The sequence below is a fragment of the Strongylocentrotus purpuratus genome, unplaced genomic scaffold (assembly GCF_000002235.5).
Source record: "Strongylocentrotus purpuratus isolate Spur 01 unplaced genomic scaffold, Spur_5.0 spur5_scaffold_4, whole genome shotgun sequence".
In the NCBI taxonomy this organism is placed as follows: domain Eukaryota; kingdom Metazoa; phylum Echinodermata; class Echinoidea; order Camarodonta; family Strongylocentrotidae; genus Strongylocentrotus; species Strongylocentrotus purpuratus.
In genome coordinates, this window is record NW_022145610.1 from 532,544 (window position 1) to 558,524 (window position 25,981).

At 37.2% G+C, this 25,981-nt stretch overlaps 3 protein-coding genes across 3 annotated transcripts in view; 2 read left to right on the plus strand and 1 right to left on the minus strand.

The window, feature by feature from the left end:
- LOC105445349 (cation channel sperm-associated protein subunit beta-like) overlaps positions 1-4,055 on the plus strand; it is a 60,044-nt gene extending 55,989 nt beyond the window's left edge. Inside the window, exon 14 of the mRNA XM_030997933.1 lies at positions 3,340-4,055. Within this exon, the coding sequence (XP_030853793.1) occupies positions 3,340-3,498 (159 nt within the window). The 3' untranslated portion in view covers positions 3,499-4,055. The remainder of the gene's footprint in view (positions 1-3,339) is intronic.
- Positions 4,056-6,490: 2,435 nt separating this feature from the next.
- LOC592223 (dimethylaniline monooxygenase [N-oxide-forming] 5-like) lies at positions 6,491-15,830 on the minus strand. The gene is made up of 6 exons (XM_030998120.1): positions 15,770-15,830; positions 13,767-13,989; positions 9,768-10,042; positions 9,148-9,290; positions 8,531-8,661; positions 6,491-8,114 (listed from the first exon to the last, which is right to left on the minus strand). Exons 2-6 carry the CDS (start codon positions 13,970-13,972, stop codon positions 7,301-7,303), a joined length of 1,569 nt encoding a protein of 522 aa, XP_030853980.1. The 5' UTR covers positions 13,973-13,989; positions 15,770-15,830; the 3' UTR covers positions 6,491-7,300.
- Positions 15,831-19,663: 3,833 nt separating this feature from the next.
- LOC105445348 lies at positions 19,664-22,590 on the plus strand. Its single transcript, XM_011680811.2, has 2 exons — positions 19,664-21,036; positions 22,154-22,590. Exons 1-2 carry the CDS (start codon positions 20,319-20,321, stop codon positions 22,192-22,194), a joined length of 759 nt encoding a protein of 252 aa, XP_011679113.2. The 5' UTR covers positions 19,664-20,318; the 3' UTR covers positions 22,195-22,590.
- The last annotated feature ends 3,391 nt before the right edge of the window (positions 22,591-25,981 follow it).

Genomic DNA, 25,981 nt, shown 5'->3' on the forward strand with positions numbered 1-25,981 from the left:
TAACCACACACAGACAAGATTGAAAAACACAATTTTTTCTGAGGGGGGGGGGGGGGTGCCAAACCCACTCCTAAATCTGCCACTGTCAGTGTTATGTTTGTATTTACAAAAAAGGTTATGTGTTAACAGTATATTTTGAAAAATGGTTAGGCATATTTGTTATTTGTATTTATAAGTTTCTATTGATGGACAATTACTTTGAAGGCTTGTAGTCACAACCTATCTCGAGTCTAAAAAAACAGTATGAAATTCTTGAGGCCACCAAATGAAATATTTACTTGTTACGTACTAGCTATCCAATGAGCAGTTTAGCTAGTTATACCTGTGGTACATTGATGGGTAGTTTAAGTTCTTTTGTATAAGTACAACAATGTAAAAACTCCAGTTGTTCCTTAAAAGTGTTTTGTGAAGAAGAAAATTAGGAGTATGTGATTTGTAAGGTTTGTAATTTGTTGTCATTTAACCATACACCAGTCCACAAATGTATTCATATTGATGGCCTCTTCTCCCACCTAGTGATGAACTATTGTATTCACTTGTTATGAGTTAATGTATACTGGTCTACTACTATTGAACCTTGTCATTGGTATCATTAAGGTTCAGGGTGCACATCCGTAAATATAGGTACATTTTCATGAACTATTGGGATCGTGTTCATAGGATTTAACAAAAAGAAAAGAATCAAACCCTTCGAGTTTATAACCCATCACGGAGAACTATGTAAGCCTATATAGTGCAATAACTCAGGGCTGCAAGCGCCCAGCAAGACCATGCTTTTCATGGAGATATCTGAAATATAACTTTAAATTGAACCTTTCAGGGACAGACTGTTTTGGCTTGGGGGCAGAAAACAAATTTTCTTTGGTGAGTTTTATAGCTGCAAACGGTCAATCAGCCGCACAAAATCAGATCCATGCAGTTTGGCAAGAAAAAATAGAAATAGAAAATTAATACGAATTGTCCTAAATGCAAATTACAGCTTTAAACGGAGGTCACACTTAATTATTTCAGTTGTACCGATAGTTATATGCCTTTTATAGCCATTTGCTAGCGAGTTAGTGTTCAGCTTGAATCCTGTTAAAGATATTTTGCTCTTAAAGGAATTTCTTGTAATGCTAGATAAATTTCCATTCACACAGACCTTGAAGCCTGTGAAATATTATGAAGATGTACATGATTTATTGTATGTCACCTACAATTTTTTATATCTTTCATTGCACCTGTTAAACAGTCTTAATTGTGACAGCATATTTGTGACGTTGGCATCTATTACGCTACGTCAAAGGAACACTTTAATTGTGTTGAAATTCCATACATGTATTATGAGTTCTATATGTATGTTTGTTATGGAAGTCACTTTTTCTCTTACTAAAACATGTTTTTGTAATTTGTTTAAAATTTTTGAACTTGACATTTGGTTCCCTACTTGGATCATTGTGTTTGATAGCTTTATATCACGTACTCCAGCTTGTGACCATGTACTTCATACGATTATGTGTATGAAAACGTAAGCATATTTTGTTTGATTAAAAAATGGCATTTGCCATTATTGTTGCCTACCCTTAATCTTTCGTGTTGTCCATTATGTTGTAGAGTAGTATAACATGCAGAATATGATATGTTCGGAAATGGTTTCATGACAAACGTAGTAGAATGTATATACCAGTAATATATATTTTCACATCTATAACGCTCACATAGTTATTTCTGAATAATTTGCTTTTGTTCTGGTACCATGTACAATAAACAACAAGGAAATAGTAAGCAGTCCATAGTTGCTGGATTAATTAAAAAAATCCACATTTGACAGTACCGGTATGTTATCTAATGTCAAACGTCCACGTTCAATATGCTAGTTTACCAAGTCCACGTTCAATATGCTAGTTTACCAAGTCCACGTTCAATATGCTAGTTTACCAAGTCCACGTTCAATATGCTAGTTTACCAAGTCCACGTTTGAAGGTATGTATAAGAAGGAATGTCAAAGGTCCATGCTTGTACTGTTTATTTACTGAGTCCATTCTTGAAGGCGTTTAAAGCCCCATCGTACTACTTGTATCTACTTGCTCCCCATTTATAGAATACAATGCCTAATCGGTGACTATTGGTCCCCCATGATCCTCTTTTTCTTATGTTAATTGATCGAGAGCTGAGTTGATGAGATAGCCACCTGTCATGACCACCCTGGGTGGTCTAATTCCTCCTAGCCAAACTAGTACGTCCACATTCGGAGGTACATAAGTATGTGTATAAATAATAAATGTCAAAGGTCCATTTCATTGGGTTAAAGTTATCAAGTCCATTTTCAAAGGACTTTACAAGGGATTATTAATACGTTCATGTTAAAACGCCTAATTAACAAGGAATTTAACAAGTCCATGTTTGACGGCCTTATTCACGAGTCCATGTTTGAAGGCATTTACAAGGAATTTAAAAAGTCCATGTTTGCGAGAGTTATTTCATAGGTCCTCATTCGAGGGCATCTACAAGTATGTGTGTGTGTGCGTAGGTAATCACCAGCATCCGCGGACCACTCCATAGAAAACTACATCAAACCGTGGACGTACCTCCTATGGGATGATCCAGGTAGCGAGCGCCTCTCCCGCGCAGTCAAAAGGGGGCGCTGTGACATTTCGCGATACACATCGGACTGATCCAGTCGATGTTGCCTACACGCTGTGACATCTAATATTCAAACGCCCCCTACGTCGTAAATTTGATACGGCGGAACCGGTATCGCAACCGTGGACGGTCCCCCATTGCAGGTACGTCCGCGGTTTGAGGTAGTTTTCTATGGAGTGGTCCGCGGTTGCTGGCGTTTTCCTACGCACAAATCCACACACCAATCCACCATCTCTCACATCCACATACACCCCTCTCTCACATCAACCCTATTTCATACAAATCCACTTCTAACACACAAAACTCACCCTGTCACACATCCACATACCACCCCTTACACACAGACCCAACCTCTCTCACATCGACCCCTCTCACACACTAGCCGACATACTACCCCACCCACAAACACCCCTCTTAGAACCCAACCTCTCTCACATCGACCCCTCTTACACACTAGCCGACATACTACCCCACCCACAAACACCCCTCTTAGAACCCAACCTCTCTCACATTGACCCCTCTCACATACTAGCCGACATACTACCCCACCCACAAACACCCCTCTTAGAACCCAACCTCTCTCACATTGACCCCTCTCACACCCACCCTCTTACATAAAAACTCCCTCTCCCCCATTAATAGCTGTATATCACGCCTCCCATCTAGCTTTGCTACTCTCCATGTTGTAATTTGAGTTTGTTTCTTGTATTCTACTAGGTGTTTGTAGACAGAGCTCCTCTCCCTGGTCTGTCTCAGATGATTATCTTTGCTACAGTCAGTCTTCTTATGGGAGGAGTAGTCTTTGCCATCTACCTTAACTACGTCAGGAAGTCTCAGCTTCACCGCACTCGATCCAATATGGCGCTATTTCAATAGAACTATACCAAAAAACATCAATCGTAGAATTACCAGAAGAATTGACAATTCAAGCCTTTATAGTTCCTTGAATTAAACGATTGGATTGACATTTTAAGAAGCATTTAAATGTCTAATGTGTACCAAGTCGATTTACATTCATTATAATTATTAAATGTAACATTTGATAATGTGACTGTAAGTGTATGTCCATGCCACACACATTTTGATTGTTTATGTAAAGGTCTATTGTGTTGTATTATTCATTTATATTTAGACTCTGCATGGTAACTACAATCAATTACATTAAATAAAATTGTAGTTAATCAATATCACACTGATAATTTTTTTTGTTAGGATGCATTTTTTGCCCGAGGTATTAACTTCATACTTTAAGTGACAGTGTGTATCACCATAGGAAGACTATCTGATTATATTTTGGAGTATGTAGATCAAAGATCATAGTCGTTAACATGTAATTATAGGCTTTTTGTTTTCATCATTATATTTCAAGAATATTTCCATCCATTTCCTTAAGGCGAAGGAATATAGGAAACCCAGTCACACTTGTCTTTTTTTTTTTTTTTTTTTTTGGGGGGGGGGGGGTTCTCTCTCGCTCTCTCATTGTTGGCTTTTACTTGATTTTCATTCACTTTTGCTCCATTCCTTGTCCTTTTGTTTTGGGGGGGGGGGCAGTTTTGTCAAATTTAAAAGGAGTACTGTAAATGCCATTATTTTCGCGTGATGATTTTTTTTTCCCGCTAAGCGGCCCCGCAACATATTTGTGGGTTCTTTAATTTGCATTGCATGCAATTCAACCTGTTCAAAACATGCATGAGAAGTCGTGCTTATATTTTTGCAAGTTCTAAAATTTGTGCTTGCCGATCTTAGCGCAAAATCCGTGAAAATTAATGTACTGCGAATACTTCTACTTTTACAGTATACGATTTTTATTGATGTTATTTTTCAATCATTGATTGTAATATAATCCTATTTGTGTGATCATGGTCAAGATCTATAAACCATTTGTTTTCGTCTCTATGATATGTATTATTATAACATGGAAATGTGTATGATCATAGCTGGGGTACTTGAGAAAATCGTATTTTATTCTTTGCCATGATTGTACTGCTACTACTTGAGCCCATCTTGCCTTAAGTGCGACAATTAACCACATTGTGTGGTTCGCCGGAAGAACAACTATTGTATAAGATGTCTTAATTTTAATTTCTACTTTCTTACTATCGAAGACAATACATGTAAGTAAGTGTACAATAGCTTTGATACTGACTAGTATCTAAAATTACTTTTCAACAATGATTTTACATGTACATAGATTTGTATTCATTGATTAATCAAGAACATTGTTTAATCTTCATAATTTTTTTTCAAGTGAAAATCAATTAAATATTCTGTGGAGTTAACAATTGAATGTGAATGATGTAATCTCTTCATCTTTCCATTGGCAAGAAGCTAACAAGTGTCAATCATCAAATGATAAATACACATAAGAGTGCAAGGGATCCAAATGATATAATTGGATATTAAAAGAAAATGCACTTTAGTAATACAATGGTAATGACACGATATCGATTGCACAATGGAGGGTATACATTGGAATTATAACTAATCATTCTGACAGCTGCTAATCCCTTTAGTTTGATACAAATATCAAACTATGCAGTATCAGCACAAAACAAAATCTTAATTCTCTTGCCACTTAGAAATTTACACAGATACAACCCTTATAGGGCCCAGCAGTTTGAAAGATGAAATTTATCTTCTATTTTAACACACTGTAGCCTAAAAAGCATACATAGTTCAAGTATATGCCACATAACATACTTGCTTTCTTAAAAGTGTAGGCATATATATATATATATATATATTTAAATTCAAATCAGCTCATCAATAAAAACAATCATCAGATGCTAGATGTATATGTCACTGCCTCTATTCAGGCAATTTTCCACTGTATGATTATACTCTCTATTTAAAATTTTCATGGAGGGGGAGGAGCATCAGGTGGTGGTAGAAACAAGAACTACGTTTATTTCTAAAACTATCGAGTGGCTGATAACAAAAATGAACTGCAAAGAAAGACATAAATAAAGATTTTTAATAAAAAAGAAGGAAACCGTCAAACTTGGTATGATTTGAGAAGTAGTATATAACATCATTAATAATAGATATATCAGGTTTTCTCATTTTTCTTTAAAACTTCATTCATAGGTAATGATGTGCATTTAAGATATCAGATTTTGAATATTAATTTCAATTCTTTTATGTCATTAAAAGATTAATATAAGTAGTTAACTAGTATATATTCATATTAAAATATGGAAGATGGTAAAATTAGAAAAAATATGAAGGTTACACATGAATAAACCCAACAATACAATATTTGCCATGCAAATATGAAATATCTTACAGAAACTGTGGTATAATATTTATACAATGTATAAAGAATGGAAGAAATGAGCACCTATTAAATCTAAAATGAATATATTGTTCAATATTGCATTACAAACATGTGTTTGGGGTTGACAAAGTGATGTATATATCTATAAAAAATAAGAGTTTTGCTCATAGTACAATATAAAAGCAAAATAAGGTATCGGTTATGATATAGGACACTCAAAGCTCCCCCTTATCTTGGCTTGATCCCTACCAGACATTGGCTGATCATCACATAATTGGAAGAGAACTATCCCATCATTTTTTTTCTTTATATTAAAAAAACAATTTTGAAATTAGACAGCTTTATAGATACAGGGACGGGGTCTTGATCGAAATGTCTATTAAAAAATAAAGTATAAAAAAAAAATATAAAAAAAAATCAATTTTGGGGTAGATTTCGAATGAAAATTTAACTTTCAACATCTGGCAAATGCAGATAATGATTACTCCACAGTTCAGTGTAATACCCTTTATGATTTCCTGTAGCGTCGGGGTGGAGAGGCTGAAATTTTTTCAAAATATTTATTGAAAACAAATTCATAATAATAACAGTACATGATAATAATAATAGTAATAATAACATGTTCGTATAGACATAGGATATGTATAATAAAAATATAGTGTAATAGTTAACTCATCAGCAATAAAGAAAAAGTTAACAAAATATCTGCCATTTCTAATTATGAAGATCGAGACGGTGCTTCTTGAAAACAATTGTACGTTCCATATTTTCTAAATGTTTGAGAGCTCGTTGAAAAGAAGGAAATAGTGGAATAACGTTTTGCATTTTACAAGTGAATATAAAATATACCCCAAAAATATTCTTCATCTGTGAACAAAACATTTCGTATGTTCTTGTCTTTTAACCATGCACATATAACATTCCAGAAAGATCGTACTTTTTCACAATTTACAAATAAATGAGACAACGTCTGTTCATGATTTTCACAGAAAGTACACATTGAAGAAGTACTTATACCTATCTTATAAAGAAAACTTTGTGTTGCAATTTTTCTATGAATAGAGGCTTGAAATCTTAATACAGTCTCCTGAAACATTTTCAAGACCAAATCCATACATCTTTAAAAGCTATAAAAGTACAAAAATTGTTGGGGTTACAAGCATCCTCAAAATACAGGCTCTTCCATCATACAATGTATTAGAAAATCAGGAAATGAAATAAATTTATTTCTAACCCCTTCATAATTAAAAACACTGAGCATTATCTTCAAAATGCTTATGTTTGGGCCAACTGTCAGATCACAAATTTAATACATGTATGATAGGCCTATAAAATGATTTTTTAATTTATTTCAGTGATATGAATGAATGATGCATGAAGGGTAATATTTCCCAAAGAGACTCAACACCAAAGAAAGTAGAAAGCAACAAACAGCACTATTGCATAAATCATCCAACTGTTAAAAAAGCTGCCACTCTGAGTAGCTGGTATCTTTCTGGACTGCAGAGGTTTATTGATCCTATCCCAGATGTTAACAATAGCATCACGAGCACCACTCCATTGACCCGGTCCAACCAGACGATACTGATAGGGTGAGTATGGACCACAAACACACTTCACAGCTAGGATAGGATCAGAGAGTAACATCTTCCAGAAATCTGGCTTTGCCCCAAACTCTATAGCAACATCATCCATGTACTTAATGAAATCTACTTGGATGGTATGCCGTGGAGAGGAGACGTAACGCTTGGCCATGGCTTCTTGTTTACTCACCATGTCAGCTTTCATTTGATCTGCTGTAGGTAGCTTGGTAAGACCTTGGAACACTCTTGTAGCCCATCTAGCTTGGAGCTCAGATATAGGATTAATGGCACCTATAGGTTGGATGTACCCTAAGAAAGCAATGGTTGGATGTGGAAGATTTGTTGGGAAGACATACTTGTAGAGTGGTAGTTGGTTCTTTTCCACTGTAATTACTGAATCTTCAAGAAAGGGGAATTGAAAGACATACCCAGTTCCAAGGATGACAACGTCTAGGTCTTCAGTGGTTCCATCTTGGAACATGACACCAGTCGATGTGAAGTGCTTCACGTCTGGTTTGATAATTATTGATCCATTCACAATACAGTTAGAGAGAAAGTCATTAACTGTTGGATGTTGTGCCATTGGTGAGTGGTTAGGTTGGATGCCAAGAAACTTGTGATCAACTCTCTGTCTAAACACATCAAAAACAGTAGTTGCTGTACTTTTATGTTAACATCTTCAAGAATATAAAATAAAGTTCCAAAAATGTAATTAGACTATATCTTTATAACTCAACATAATTTATACCCTTATAAAAACTAATTTAGCCCGAAAACTATTTCTTTTATCTGGTTGCAATTTTAAAATAACTTAACTTAATAGGCTAACTTAGTTGGCGCTATGCATTTTAAAGTAATAAAAAATTAAAAATTATGAATTTCATGAATTTCATTCATGAAAATAGACAAATTTTCTTTGTTTAAATCCTGAATGAAGCATACAACCAATCATATTTAAGATTAATGTTTGCTTTTCATCTTTAGTCTGAATGAAAGTTATCTTCAGATAAACAATTGCATTCAACAACAAAAAATAATTCCTACTTACTCCAAGGCAGCCCTGAATCCCCTTTCCTTCACTGAATAAGGAAGAAGTTCAGATAGTCTCTGAGGGAAAAAGATATTTCCATTTCCCAAACGGTGTATGACCCACATTCCTCGGCGTGTACTCAGGTATACCTGAGAGAAAGTATAACAAAATCACTTATTGGTTCTGCAAATTCTTTTCTTGTTTGTGGCACTTCTTAGAAACTTCTTGTTTGACTTGGTATGTACCTCAAGTTCGTAATCCTTTCTGTGATGTGGGTGCCAATTCCTGGTCAGGAATATGAGTGATACTCTGCCTAACGTTAAGCTGTCTAGAACACTCGAGAGGGGACGTGACCCTTAACCTCTGAATATGTGACCATTTTAAAGGACTCGTTTTCATGAGTTGTTTCTCATATGAACTCGACTACTCATGAGAGGGAGGCCCTGATCTTTAAACTTTGATCTTAAGACCCTAATAAAGGATTGACCTGGGATGCACACCTACTGGGCTCCACACCAGAATCAGAGCCAGTATTACCCAACTCCAATTATCATGATGCATTTCTTTTCATGACTTTATGGTTTACTCAATTCATTAATAAGGACTTGACCTTTAACCTCTGACCTTGGACTCACCTGAGATGCACACCTGCTGAGCTCCACAGCAGCATCACAGCCAGAGTTACCCACTCCGATGATCATGATGCGTTTATTCTCAAATCCTTTAGGCGTCAGGTAATCATGTGTGTGGAGGACTCGACCTTTGAACTCTTTCCGTCCTAAAAATGATAACAGGACAACAAAATATGATGCAACGTCTTACTCTTGGAAATGCACGTATGTTGAAATCTAAGGCAGATGTGGAAGAATTGCTGCCTATCATGATCGTTCTAGAGTTCTGTGTGGCCCTGCGAACCACCTACTGTAAATCACCTGTTCATTAGTGGCAGCAGTGGGATATATCTCACCTCATGAAGAGTGACAGCGCCCCATCATTCATGACCAGGCACGTTATGAACTGTACATACAACAGAAAGCATAATCTGTGTATACACAAGAAAATCCTGGCGTATGAAATAAGTTCCTAGAAAGTCATCTCGTAATATATACAATAAGGCAGCACGTAAAGTTAGAATTTTTTTTTTGAACTGAGCATAAACATGTATAAGTGAGCTAGCATTGTTCCTAAATTGATTAAAACATGATTAAGAAGCAATCAGACTACAGGTAATACATTTTCCCCTTCACATCCTCACCTTCAAACTCTGGGATGTATGGTGTGCAGTGATGTCCTGTGCACACAAGAACGGCATCATAGATCTCAGTCACTGGCTTGCCAGTATCTTGACGAGTTGTTGTAACTTTCCATTTTCCTGTTTGCTTGTAGTCATCTGCAAAGACAGCAAAGTGCACTTTAGTGTGAAAGCGGATGTACTTCCGAAGATCAAAGCGGTCACAGAAGAGCTGGTAGTACTTCAGAACAAGTTTGTTGTGCATGAAGTTTGGAAAGTCTTCTGGAATGGGGAAGTCACTGGAAATGAAGATTCAGAAAGAGCAGACACTTTACAAACTAGACTGAAACCTCATTTTGTGTCTTATTAGCAAGTTAAAAAAAGAGCTCATACAAACACAAAAAGTAGTTTTTTTCACTGTCCTGCTATATATTAATTTGCAATGAATTCCACCATGGTACGGGTATATATTAAGCTTTGTTCAGACATGAAGTGGTTAACCATGGTAGGTTTTTTTTAATGACCAAGTAAGTGTAATCCTCTTTAAAATTGTATTCGGTATGCCTTCCACCACATTGTGACAAAGTTAATAACAACAAAAAGGGGGGCACATGGACCCTTTTTAAACTTTGTGGTCCGTTAGTATACCTTCCTCTACATTTCTGGCAAATTTAATGCAAATGACATTCATTTCAAGTTCTGAGGTCTATTTGTATCTAAATCCTGTTATGGTTTTATTCTACCAGACATCATACGGTCGCATTCTTAAACAGTGTCCCATGCCTGTTATGGTTTTATTCTACCAGACATCATAGGGTCGCATCCTTAAACAGTGTCCCATTCCTGTTATGGTTTTATTCTACCAGACATCACACGGTCGCATCCTTAAACAGTGTCCCATTCCTGTTATGGTTTTATTCTACCAGACATCACACGTCGCATCTTTAAACAGTGTCCCATTCCTGTTATGGTTTTATTCTACCAGACATCACACGGTCGTATCCTTAAACAGTGTCCCATAAGATTTTAAAAAAAACTAAAAATACAAGCACATGGACCCTTGGTTTTCTTTGTATACCCTGGCTTCTGACAGGCCAAAGCAACTGCATACTATAGTGTGGTGAAAATGACATAACTTTACTTGAAGTGGGGTTATCCTTGGCCTTGATCACCAAACAGTTCTCCTTGTACCTTGAGCCTCAATAAAGATTTGTATCTAGCTAATCAGAATTACCAAAGGTCAATTATGTGCAAACACACACCAAATATTGTTCAATTCTGTGTTATTTAATTCAATGCCCTTTTTATGAAATGTGCTGCTTGAAAAAAATTGGGGTTATAAATCGAACTGTCTGGTGGATGGTATGACTAACTTGTATACATGTACATTGAAATACAATGAACTTTCAAACAAATATGTTTATTGTTTATTCTACAACATGTAGCTTGGATTTATAGAACAGTTAGTAAACAGAAATTATTGTTAGCTTTTAGTTAGGGCAAAAACCTTAGGGATAATTTGTAATGCCAATGTCACTTGTTAATATAAGGAGCATCCCTTCCTACAATGTAAGAAGGCTGAACTTCAAATCTACTAATGACTATCATCCTAAATATTGTGTCGCATGTTGTGAGATCACAGTACATTGATGTCAAGAAATAACAATCTAATCTAAGACCCAGATATGCAGATCTATGTGTTGTGAACGTTTTTTTACAATTATTATTATTTGTACCGTGCTTTCTTTTAAGTGAATAATCCCCATGGAACACTTCGATTTGATCACAGCACACTGACAGACTTCATTGATATCAAAAGCCACTCTGTCACAAATGATGGTCTCACACTGCCCTGCATTGAAGCACCCTCACGAGCACTTCACGACTACTCCCACTTGCCTCATGATGCTTATTCTGCATTTTCTGCTAGCAACCAATGTTTTTGTTGTATTTGCAAGTTGGTTGCATGCCAAACTGTGGACCATGCTGGCGTAAACGGGTGTGCATTGACATATCATGGAGGCTTATACCTACATGCTTGAAGCAAATAGAAATGGCCATGGTCGATATCGCTACTGCCACATCCATGTCAATACATGTACATATAGAACAATTTTGACTGACTTTGTGACTGCATATTTACACAATTAAGGAATTAACAGCCTCTAAATACAAATATATCAAAACTATGTTGTTGTTGTTTTTTTTTTTGGGGGGGGGGGTTTCCTAATTTCTTTCATCAAGAAGTCTTGCGCTTATAATATTTTTTTATACTTCTGTTTCAATCAAATAGATACCAATTCACAGGTGTCTTGCAATTGTTTGCACATAGGACCAGAGGCGGTTCTCCCGGGGGGGCAGGGGGGCACAGTGCCCCCCCCACTTTTTCAGATACCCCAAAAGTGCCCCTTTTTACATAGGAAAAGTGCCCCTTTTATTTTGTAAGAAGTGCCCCTTTTACATAGGAAAGGTGCCCCTTTTACTTTGACAAGTGCCCCTATTACTTAGTAAAAGTGCCCCTTCCCCCTTTTCACCTCTGACGAGTGCCCTTTTTATTTTTGACACGTGCCCCTTTTCCTTCGACATGTTCCCATTTTCCTTTGCAATAAGTGTCCATTTTCCATTCTTGAAATCTTGAAATTATCTTGAATAAGTGCCCTTTTTAATCTTTAGTAAGTGCCTCTTTTCTGGTACGAGAAGTGTTCCGTTTCACTTTTAATAAGTGCCCCCTTCACCTCTGATAATTGCCCTATTCAAAACTGAGAGGTGCTCCTTTTACTTTGACAAATTCCCCTTTTTTCCTTTGTAAGAAGTGCCCCTTCTCCTTTTAATAACAACCCCTTTTTTAAACTCGGATGAGCACACCTTTCATTTTAACATGTGCCCCTCTTATTTTCTAATAAGTGCTCCTTTTCCTTATGATAAGTGCCCCCATTAAAAAGAGAGAGCTCCTTCCCTTTCTCATAACTACCCCTTTCCCTTTCTAATAAGTGCCCCTTTTCCTTACGATAAGTGCTCCCATTAAAAAGAAAGAGCTCCTTCCCCTTCTCATAACTACCCCTTTTAAAAATCTGAACGGTGCCTCCTTTTCATTCAAAAAATGCATATTTTCCTTTATTATAAGTGCCCCTTTTACATTTTCATAAGTGCCCCTTTTCATATCTGGTCAGTGCCCCTTTTCAACTCTGATAATTCCCCTTTTAATAATGATACGTGCCCCTTTTCCTTTCTAATAAGGGACCTATCCCCTTTTTACCTCTTATAAATGCCCCTATCAAAATCTGATGGGTGCCCCTTTTCCGTCAAAAAATGCCTATTTCCCATTTTCGTAAACCCCTCTTTTTCATCACTGGTGAGTGCCTCTTTTCAGGTGAAAAAATGCCTCATTTTCACCTCTTATAATTATTCTTTGTACTTTGACACGTGCTCCTTTTCTTTTCTAATAAGTGTCTTATCCCTTTCGATAATTGTCCCCTTTTCATGTAATCATTAAACGTGCCCCTTATGTAAAGCGACTAAGAGCAATTTCCCCAAAGTTCGCTCGCTGCGCTCGCTCGCATTTAAAGATGATATAATTATGTTACTTATCAAAGGTCTTTTCAGTCTTCCGTTATGAGAATGTGCTTATAACCCCATCACGATTGGCTTTTTTTTCCTCTTTATAAGATGTAATTTTTCGCACTGCGACCTCACAGATCTTTAAAAATGTTCTCGCTCGCTTCGCTCGCTCGTAAATGCATATTCAGACATCACACCCAACTGTAAAGTATGATGCTTAAGCGATATCTTGTATGATGTATGAAGAGAAACAAATATTGAAATCATCCCTGATAATTTAATCACAATGTAGGGGTATATACCAATGTCTATTTTTTAAAAATATTTTCGTTTGAGATTTTCCACTGTAGGTGCCCATTTTTTCCAGAAAGTGCCCTTTTTTTGGTGGTGCCCCCCCCCCCCCACTTTGGAAGTCGCTCGGCCGCCCCTGCATAGGACCTAGGCCTATATGTATGGCAGACCCACCTGAAGCACATGATCTCTTTGCTTGTGTTGATAACCGTTGACTCAAAGACACACCCTTGATCCTCCCGCTCCTCGCGATAGTACCATAGTCCTCCGATGTTATCTGCTTTCTCAAAGCACACTGGTTCCAGACCTTCATCTAGACAGCATTTAATGGCAGCCAGTCCACTAGCTCCAGCACCAATGATTGCAACCCTCTTACCCATCGTGACTGATCAATGATCTGTTTGGAATAAAAATCAGGAAAATCATGCTTGAAAACTCATTCATTTGTAGGTCTACATCTTGACAGAGCACCTAGGATTCAGGAAACAATGTCGATCACTAATCCAACTGGATTAATGACAATACTCGATCCCTCTTTTGGCACTAGATTACAATAAAAACCATCATAATATATATGAACCTGTCTAATCATTGCTCCCCTGTCCCCATCCTGAGGATCGTAAGAGTTCTAAACATATTTGGGCGATCATCTCATATTCTAGGAGAGAGATGTCCGATATATCCTCATGTTTAGGCAGCAAAGTCTGCAATACCATATTTGACCACTGATGTGCCCAAATATTGTCTAGACTGCTTCATGCACTTTTCATGTTTTTGACTTGGAAACAGAGGCGGCGCTCCCGGCGCCTCTGTTAAGTGCATATACATGTATTACGTAATGTTTGTCCTACCTAGCAACAACTCATGTAGGCAATTTTAATTCTGACTATTGAGATACATTTATTCGTAACAGGTGAATGAAACAATTCGTATCGAGGCGATTCACTAAGTCATAACTCGTATGCATACATTTGGTTACGTTACGATAATGGCCTACTTTGGGGGCTTCTAGTTCATGCTCTCATTGGCTATCCTTTGCAGAAGATGTAATCCGGCTTTCCACCGATTTATAATGTACAACGTATAATATCCTCATGCACCGCAATCAACAATGTATAATTATCTCATAAAACAGTGACTGTTCAGAGTGTTGTCTAAAGCATAGCCTTTAGCATCAGGCTCAGGCACTCACACACATACATGTACGCAGGCGCGTACGCAGGGGGGGGGGGGTGGGGTTACCCCCCCCCCTTCCTTCTTTTTTATGTGTGTGTTTTGGAGGGAACCCCCCCCCCTTCGTTTTTTTTTTTTTAAAAAAAAAGCTTATCGCTGACCTAAAAAAGGTGACCTTACCCCCCCCCCCCCCCCCCCCCCACGGAACGAAATGTTGATCGGTCAAATTTTCAAATTTCGGGACCCCCAAAAGAAAATATATATGTCCTCTTACCACCCCCCCCCCTTGCTTATTCAGTGGCTGGCTGAGTCGTTGCGAAATTTTCGGCCCGATTTGAAATTGTTAACCCCCCCCCCCCCTTGAAAAAATACTGCGTACGCGCCTGCATGTACGACTATGAGGCAATAGGGACTTTTAGATTTGCGTGGACTGATACGTGCAAGCACGTAGCCACGGAGGGGGGGGGGGGCACATGCCCCCCCCCCCCCCCACAATTTTCAAGATCGGTTGAACTTTGTAGACCCCCCTTTTTTTTTTTTTTTTTTTACTTCTATCGATTACATGTATGTGCCCCCCCCCCCCCAACATCATACTCTGGCTACGTGCCTGGATACGTGTGACGTCTATTCAAGGCAGTGCATTAAAAGGACGTCGATCGTAGCAATCCACGTTGTCGTTGTGCAAATCTAAAAGTCCCTAATATATCTCTCTCTTCACATCCCTTCAGCGGACTTTGCACTGGCTAGGCTACGTGCATATCCGTGACTTTGATATGCCTGCACCATTCCGAACAACGGCTATGAATACAGTGACTTCCCACAATACTCAAATTACTCGGCACTGTGTTTCTACGTTATAACTGACTGGATATTTTCAATGATAGCATTTAATTACATAAATACAGATCTATTATCTATCTAAAAGCGAGTAGAGTCTATATACGACAACCATGCGCTAAACTTATTTGACTGTTAACTGTAAAAGAATCCCCTGATATACGAACCTGCAAATCAGCATTTACAAATGACAAACAGCAAGACTGCAGTGATCGCGAATAATTTGACTAGATCTTTATATCTTCGCCTTTGAACTTGTAAATATGATTTGTTTACACTTTTTGACTGGCGGCTGGGGTTCCTGCTGACTGCCCTGGATCAGCAAAAAACTGGGCAAACATAAAGCTGACCATCTAGGCCATTTAATTGAGCAGGTCAATCATTACATCTATCTAGGACAAATACCACTGACGACACCAGTTGCGAGGCAGACATCGAAAAAAAGGATTGAAATCACACGGATTACATTCCTTGCAATTTCAGACTTATTTATAGCAAGAAAAGCGAAACTTGAACTTGGAATTAGAATGATAAATTGCTATGTCTGGTCTGTTCCATTGTATGGAGCAGAACCATGAACATTAACCAAGGTAATGGAAATAAAATCACATCGTTTGAAATTTGGGTGGACAGGAGAAAGATGAAAATATCACAAAATGTTTTTGTTTAAACTAACAGAGAAATATATTGCATATGTTAGGGCTGAAACAAAATATCCTCATAAGAATATAGGTAAAGAAAGAAAAGCGACATATTGGTCATATAAAAAGACAGTCTCTTGAAAGATTTGTTAGAAGGAAAAATGGGAGGTACTAGACCGAGAGGGAAGCCAATTAGCCATGAAAACCTGGAGTGGAATAACACTGCAAGAGTGTACTAGAATGGCAGATAACAGAGATGTGTGGAAAAACTTTGCAATCAACCTGCGAGTTGAGAGAAGGTACCAGGATAGATAGAAAGAACTACCCGTGTTATGAATAGTTGTAATATCTCAGTCACATCGTCACACCGACTTCAAACAGAACGATCCTTGTTCGGTCTGGAGTAATGCAAACGTTTGTTCGATCTGGTGTTGAGTCTCCTTGGTGTGTCTGGGGCATCACACCTCGAATGTGGATCATATGGACCACTCAACCATCCTGGCATTATTAGTGCAGTAAACCGTTACCCTCCGTTACATACGTCTTTGAGAAAGAAAGTGAACATGAAGAAGAAGGAAAAAAAGTATATATATATATATATATATATATATATATATATATATATAATTAAATAATAATATAATTTTTGTCGGTGCTCATGGGTGATTTTGCATAATAGGCATGTGCGTTCACATTTTCAAGAGGGGCGGGAGGGGGCATAACATGGAAACCTGATATCCACCCACTAAGCTAAGCGAACAATTTGAAAAAATCGCTTAAGCCATGCATTTTTATGCTTTCTCTGGTCATAATTCGTTTAATAATTGGTCAATTTTAGAAATAACAGAAATAACAAGTAAAAAAAGGAGTACTCGAAAGAAAACCACTGTCTTTTGTCTAAGTTCTCATATGTGATTTTACATAAGCGTTTCGGTCGTGGGGGGGGGGGGGGGGGGGGGACACCTCTTGCCTGAATATCAACCATCCCGCTCCTAAATATTATAAAAACTTAATTATATAAGTGAGCGAAACGGGAGGGGGGAGGCTGGAAAATGATACTTTCTTATATAGCACCAGAAATTGGTAAGATAAAATGTATGAATTTTAGTTCGGCACCTTGCCGCCGAATTTAAGAACACTTTGCCTTTTCATCACAAGAAGGGAAGGGGAGGGGGATATGGCAACCATTCCTCAAAATCAAGGTCCCCGATCCTAGGTATGAACTGTTTGTTTCCAAAATATTGCATTGGTGTGAAAGTGCATTTGATTGTGGGGTGTTATACCTTTTTCCCAACCAATGAAATATCAAGGAGGACAGTTGAAAATTCGAATTTTTATTATATTGCATGTATACGACGAGATATTATTTAATAATCCTCAAAGGACTATTTAAAGTTCACATGTTTCTTTTTTGATATATGTATAAATATGATTCAATTCAATCTATTCACTCATTAAAACCACATAAAATACAATACAAAAATATAAAATTACAAAACATCTTGACAATAAATACAAGTGAAGCTTGGTTTAAAATTGAGTTCGGACTAATGAAAGATTAAAATTCTTGTAAATTTCATCCCTACATTGAAAACAAGAACATCTCAAGTTACTTTACCTTCTAAACGTTGAAGACAAAACCTACATTACAACCCCAATATCAGGTGTTTGGCACAAAAGACAGCTTAGGCGGTACAGCGGCGATGATGGAATGAAAAGGTAAATAGAGAAGGGCAAGGAAGTGCAATAATGGAGAAAGAGAGAGAGAGAGGGAGAGAAAGAGAACATGGAAAATAGATGGGCAAGAGAATTTGATGGCTGAAGTTAAGGTATCAAGATAATAAATTATTGAGCGTTCGAAAGCACAACCCATGACTTCAAAAGTGCTCACATACGATGAGCCTACATGCAAAGGACGGATTGTCTTAATTTTGATCTCTAATTATGTATTCCATATGAAAATGAGGACGTTCTGATTGGAGACAGAGTTCGCAACAAGAAAACTAAAATAAAACTATCTAAGACATGATCTCACCAGTAGCACAGATTATTTGTGACGATAAGGAAGTCTTCACACCATCGCAGTAAAATTGAATTTCTGATCTCCCATAGGAACTCTCTCGTTTCGTGCCTCTCTGGTTTATTGATCTGATCCTTCCACGTGTATTACCTCTCACATGGTGTTATAATGGAGTGACGTCACGATAGGTTTGAACTGGATGAGAAATAGAGTAGAGAAAGAAAGCCACTCCATTTCACCTTTTGTTAATTCTTACTGGAAGCTTTAATTGGGCGGAGGGCAGAATTCGATTTCGTAACACCGGAAAGAAAAGGCGAATTCTTGGCATCTTGATCGGGTTTGTTGTTAATTTCTCGAATTTCTATCCATATTTTAGGCCTGTTATATTAAACAAATAATTTATGTTTTGAAGCTTGTGTATTAGTGATATGCGCTGCACTCGAATGAGTCCCAATGGGCCGGGTATTAAACTCGACAAGTCTCGTACATTATTCCACTGTGACTTAATATGCGTGCAGTGTATGGTCACTAATGTACTCCTAAACTTGGGTTATTTGTATAATAACTTTACTTCGTGTTTCTTTTTGTCTTTTTCCTCTATCTTCTTTTCTCCTCCTCTCGTAGGAGTTAGGGTGAGTTCCTTGAAGCTCTAGGACTGCAGTATTTTTTAATGTTACAAATAATGTAATGCGTTGTGATATATAGCCCCCCCCCCCCCACACACACACACACACACACACATTTACATAAAGGAGAAGAAAAAACTTTTTTTTAAATAAAGGTAATTATCTTTCACGAAGTTGATTGTTACGAAATCCCAACAAAAAAATATGTCTCAAAATGTTACATAATCATCCCTTTACATTTAGAATGGATTATTATTCACTTCCATTGGGAAAGAAACTCGACCAGAAATGTTCTGTCTTCATTATTTCATAATCTTTACATTTAGAATGGATTCTTCTCCATTTTAATTTGGAAAGGAATTTCAACCACAAATTTGACCCCTTGAAACTCATCCTCATTCTGAGACAGTAATCTATCATATGAAAAGTTTGTTCTTACAGGAGTGCAATGTCGTAAATGGTGGGGTGGCTTCCACTCCGTCCATATGTTTCAACTGTCAGGTTTTAAAGTTTATCGAGCGAGCCAAAAATTTTGGTGGTGAGCCATTCGCGATAGTTAAACAGTACCCATTTGAAGATTTTATATAATTGTTTGTCATCAAATTGCAGAAGAAGCGTTATGAAAAAAAGTTATACCGACTCGCTACCCGATATGGTTATCTTTCACAAACCCCCGCCCCCTACGGTTAAAAGTTGTGATTGTACTTCCGATTTCTGATGTTTTGTAAGGTTTTTCTGATCTTGAACAATAAATAATTTGTCTCCAAGTCCATATTTCTTATCTTTTCATATATCTGAATATCTCGTGCCTTGCATACATGTGTTAATAACTACGTAATAGAAGCAAGATATATAATGTAATGGCGTGCGCGTTTTAGCGCACCGTTGGTTGGCCGAGCAGGTTTAGCCAATCAGCAACGTGTATTCATGATAAGCTGCAAAGATAGATCAATGAATGTATAAATAGGCGCCATTTGCGGTGTTTGGAATCAGAGAAAGAGAGACAGAGGAGGAAATAGACAGGCATCCCTAGGTAGAGACAAAAATATCACCAGTTCAAGCTTGAAGACTACTCGAGTTACCTTAAAGAACAACAGAACTCACACTCAAAGAGGTCTTAACTTTCGATCAGTTTAGAATTTGTATTTCTTTCTCACGTCAAGTTTAGGCAGAGCAACGTAACAACAAAATCTTGTGTTTGTCATGGTAGACATTTAGAATGCTGCAAAACGAAGTTTTAGGCATATAAATTATTTTCATCATCTTCGAGATGTTTTATACTATTTGATAGTATAAAACTATCGCAGAGACCAAAAGACATTCATTCTTATTCTAAAGTTCATGGCTTTTAAGTCAACAATCGTGTAATTGCCTGGAAGCATAAAGAAAAAATTGTTTGCCTTCCAAAGACATTCACAATCTGACAACAATGGCATACTTCCTGCGTAGTATGATCTTCAATGTAATCATTACTAGCGTTTTGTTGGCTCTTTTCATCGGTACAGTGCCCTCTCAAACAGCCAATGCATACGACGAGGTCAAACAGTGGCACAATGAACTGTTAGATGACCCAGACACCACATACCAGCACATCGAATCCGCAGGTAAGAACGACGAGAAGAGAAATGCCTTTAACGATAAGCTTCGTGGATTGCGTCGACTGAGCAGGATCATCGACTCTCTCGGTTTTGAAAGCGATATCCGCCCCGCCAAGAAAAGCCCCGAGATCGTTGACAAGCTTGACAATGCAAATGGGAATGGTGGACGGCAGATCGTATCATCGGGCCATATTATCAACCAGAACTCTGGTGTTATCGATGACGCAATCCCCCTCGTTGGCGATGGTTTGAGGAACGTGGCGTCACCTCAGGATATGGATGGACGACAGACACCCAGTGATCAACAAGAAGGATGGAAGCTAAAGTCTCGGGTAACTACCAACGCAGACGAACCGAAGGAGACAGGTGTGCCGAAGAGGAGTGCGTTGGGACTTGAAGCATTCAGGCAGAAGAGCAGAGAAAGCAGGAGAAGGTGGGGTGGCAAGGCATCTCGTCCGCAACCATTCCGTATTGGGCTGTTTGGGAAGAGAGATGCCGCAGAAACTCTCGGAATGATTAACACGAGCGATCTCGCCGATATCATTGCTGGTAAGCGAAAGTATACTGATGATAATGATGATGATAAGGATAACAAATATGAGGATAATAACAACAACAATAACAAATGATGTGATTTCGTGCACATACTGTGTCTAGTGACAAGTGATATATTCATATATACACACAGTGAATACCAGAACTGTTGTTGTGCTTCATTCCTTCGTATATACATTAAAATCTTCATAAATAGTTCTGTCAACTGGGCAATTTTAAAATTTAGCCGCGGGGTAACAAACACCATCCTGTTACAAATTCATTATTTCAATTTTTCAATTTCATTTATTTGTTCAACCATCAAAATATATATACAATCAAAATAAGTTACATCAAGAATTTAGAAGTCAACACAATAATGTTTTGGTGACCAAGGAGAAAGCAGGGCTTATAAAAAGGGGCCACCAAATTGAAATACATAAAAAGATCAACAATACTTATACAAAAAACATCAACATCGAACATTAATATAAACAAGCAAAAAAAGGGAAGTACACTTCTTGCAGCAGCAGCAAAAAAATATATCTACATGTATATAAGAGGGCAGTAGAAAAGAAAGCGAAAAAGAATAGCGGTAACCGATAATCATTATCATGTACAGAAAATGGAATGTGCACTCAACACAATTAAAAAGACTGTTTTTAGGGGTTAGTGAATGATGTATTTGTGGAAAATCGTCTTAATACTGGGAAGTCACAGTTTTCAAAAAGATTTGCTTTGTTTACATATTTCTGTACATGATATCATAGGGACTTAAATTTATTTTTGTGTGTATGCTCTTTAAAAGAATGGTTCATTATTATTGTCATCAATAATAATAAGTCATGGTCATAATTATCTAACCCTTCTACATGATAGCTTTGCAGGGAATTCAATTTCAAGATTAAATGCTTTTTTCAATCTTCCTCACATATATGGGGAAACAGCTTGACTGTCCTGTTTTAAATGGAACATGGCGATTTTGGAGACATTTCCCCCCTCCTTTCATGAATATTTCCGTTTTTTTTAACTTTTATCTTCTAAACCCTGTCATATAAAAATGACCTACGGTTTATTTATTCTTTTCCTTTCTGATACATTTATTTTGTGCGTTTTTTTTTCTTCTTCTTAGAAATGCTTAACGGCGATCCTAACAAGAGCCAGACCGACTGAAAAGATTTGAAGATAAGATGAGATATGGAATGCATCGTCAGTATCCATGGAGACCAGTGTACATTGCTGCATGTTGGTATCCATGCTTTAACTCAATGGGACACTGTGGACATGTTGACTCCATGCTTACTGAGTAATGTTAGTGTTAATCACAGCATAAACACTGTACATATGTTTATCGTAATTTAGAAATTTGTCAGTAAAGTTAATTTTGAGCGATAAATATATCCTAATACAAAATGATATTGCTTATTGACTGCCTAAAGGCTACATTCAATGAGATGATGATTAAATGTAAAGATATCACTGTGATTAAAAGTAGTACCCGTAGCCGCATAATAGCACATTTATTGTTGTATACAGCTTTGGCGTTAACCCTTACTGTACTGGGCTATTTCGAGCACCCTCTGAATGGGGGGGGGGGGGGGGGGGCCTGGGAGGCCCCCCTCCCTATGATCTCGGCCGTCGAATGTCCGATGAACACGAAAATTTGCATATTTGTAGATATTTACGTAAGGAAAAAGATGGTATAATTAGTTTTTTTCCTAATATGCAAATTTTTGTCGTTATAGCCTAATTAATTATGCAAAATGCTAATTTTATGCATTTTACAGAAAACGCTACATATTTGTCCGTAGACTTGTGAAGAATCTTGAAAATGTATTGAATAAATGTTTCCTTCATCTCAAATTCATGAGGTTTCATTATTTTTATGATATTTGAAAATGCATAGGTTAATTTGCATAAATTATGAATATGCAAATTACGCATTCATGAATATCAAATCAGGAACTATATTTAGGGAACTAGAATCATTACAAAAATTGTCAGACTCCACTTTTTGAATGTTGAAACTCATTATTCATATGAAACTTCTTTTCTAACACAAAATAGTTATTTGACGTAATTAATAATGATAATTTATGCAAATTTAATGCGATTTTCAACTATTTATTTTCTTATGTATTTTATTGTTTTTTATTTCTTATTATATCTATTGTTTTATTTCTAATGTATTCTTTTGTTCTGGAATACATCAAGTTACTCTGAGAAACATATAAAAGCAATTTCATATCAATTCATATCTGCATATTTCTGCTTGTACATGAATATATGCAATTATAGCACTTTTTTGATTGACATGCGCATACTAATTGTTATGTAACACCTTACAGGTATATCCGATTTTGACGAAAATGGTATCAAAATGTGCGCAAGACTTGAGGGGAAAAAGTCATGAAACGACAATTCAAAATTCCAAGCGGTTGCGGTGCGATCTCCGAAAATGTCGAGGGGGGGGGGCCTCCCAGCCCCCCCCCCCCCCCAGTACAGTAAGGGTTAATAGACCTAATTTACTAATGTTTATGCTTGCTTCTTGAACAAACGTTTCTCTGGACAACTAGAACTTGCATTGGCTTGCCAGACATAGCAACAACTATTGTTTGAAACAGTTAGACATATAAAAGTAATATCAAAACAGGATCTGATCAGTTGTGTAATAGTCTTAAGTCCATCTGTACTAGTTTGGCCAGGGGGATTAGACCTCCCTGCAAGGTCACTGACAGGTGGTTATCTCATCAAATAAGCTCTCAATTAACAAAAGAAAAAGAGGATCATGTGGGACCAACAGGGACCGATTAGGCACTGTTTGCTATATATTGGGCGCAAGTAGTGCAGTGGGGCTTTAAGTAATGCTTACAACTTAAAGCAACTTTATGCACCACCCTGTGCATAAATTATATTGGCATAACATTAAACAATGCCATAATTATTCCCTTCCTTAGGGATGTGACGGCTTGACCGAAGGTCGGCGAGACCGAATATGAAAAAGGTTCCGCGAGACCGCACGTGAAAATAATATGCCGCAAGCTATCTATCTGGGCCTACTTTCGGATGCGTAAATGGTTGACATAAAATGCATCATTAATGTCCTGTTCACAAGACAATGAATAAATAAATATAAAGACCCTGTTGCGCACAAATTCATCATGAAACTTTTTTATGTACTGTATGCATCATTGCAGCTGTGGAAGTATATTGCTGTCATTAATTTCGCTGCTGTTAAAGGTGCCCTATAAAAGAATGCTATTGGTGATAAAGGTTTGTCTCATCAGACAAGCAATAACAATATGATTTACTAAATTTGCTAATGAAGTACTTACTCTTCATTTTCACAGGGCTGTTTTTCGTAGGACGATAGGCATGCGTGCATACTTCATTCTTTTAGAATTAATACAACAGGTTTTATGCTACTTTATCAAGTCGAATTTAATACATGTACAAGAAGTATTATTCGGTATTTGCAATACAGATAAGGTGTGTAGACAAATAAATATGCGTGTTGCAGTTGCTAGATTCATGCAACTAATTTTGTTCTTTTAGTAGCTTACATCAATAAAGAGTTTTTATACGAAATATGGAATTGTCGTTGTTTGTACTTTGTAATTTTTGGTTTAGATGTTTACATGGTTTGTAGGTCGTATAGTTATATCTCTGATTGAAGATTTTAATGAAATATGGAAATGGTAAGGGGTTGGCTAATCGTTTTTGCCAGAAAATGAAAATTTTCAATCCTTTCTGTTTTCTCATCATGATGGTCCCATCATGCCCTTAGAAAGGATTGAAATTTTTTATTTTCTGGCTAAAACGATGAGCTAACCCCTTGCCATTTTTTCCAAAAAGGGGCGGTTTTCGAATTTTTCTAATATTTGCCCTAACAACCTTTTGGGGAACACACGGGAGTCATAATACTTCTAAGGGCATGTTGGGACTATCATGGAAAGAAAACAGAAAGGATTGAAAAGCTTATTATTTTTGGCGAAAACGATGAGCTAACAACCCCTTTCTATTTTTTCCAATAAGGGGCGATTTTGGAATTTATCCAAATTTGCCTTAACTTCCCTTTTTGTGAACACATGAGAGTCGTAAGAATTCTAAGGGCATGTTGGAACTACACTGTCGCTCATAAAGGTGGAATATTTTTGTTTTATCACAATTTATGGAATTATTTTAAAAATTGTTTAAAAATAATAGATCTAGATAATAGTATACATTCTCAGATTTTATTGAATAATAATTTGCCAATGTGTGTTTTGCGTGACTGCTAGAGCATGTGTATGCTATTATGCTTATCAACTAGGGGACCTATGCCCTTAAGTCATAAATGACAGTAATAAGGATTAATGCCCCACAAAAGGGCACTTTATAGCACATCGACACGGTTTTGATCCTGGGGCCTCACAGTAACGAGGCTATTGCTTTGTCACTGAACCATGACTGTGCGCAGCGGGGGCTAGGGTAGGGGGCAGTTTCCATAAATTAAAAAAAACACAGAAAATGCAATAAATTTTCAATAATTTATTGCATTTTACCCCGGTTCCCAACATAAACAAATCTTTTGTGTGCCCATGCCTTGAGCCATAATGCATGGCCGTCTAGAGGATTTCTTTATGTTTGGGACCAGGGTAAAATACAATAAATTATTGAAGATTTATAACATTTTCTGTTTTTTATTTTATTTATGGAAACTGCCCCCTACCCTAGCCCCCGCTGCGTACAGTCATGGTTCAGTGACAAAACAATGGCCTCGTAACTGTGAGGCCCCAGGATCAAAACCGTGTCGATGTGATATATTAGTGCCCTTTTGTGGGGCATTAATCCTCATTGCTGTCATTTATGACTTGAGGGGGTAGGTCCCCTAGTTAATAAGCATAGTAGCATACACATGCCTTAGCAGTCCCGCAAAACAAACATTGACAAGTTATTATTCAATAACATCTGAGAATGT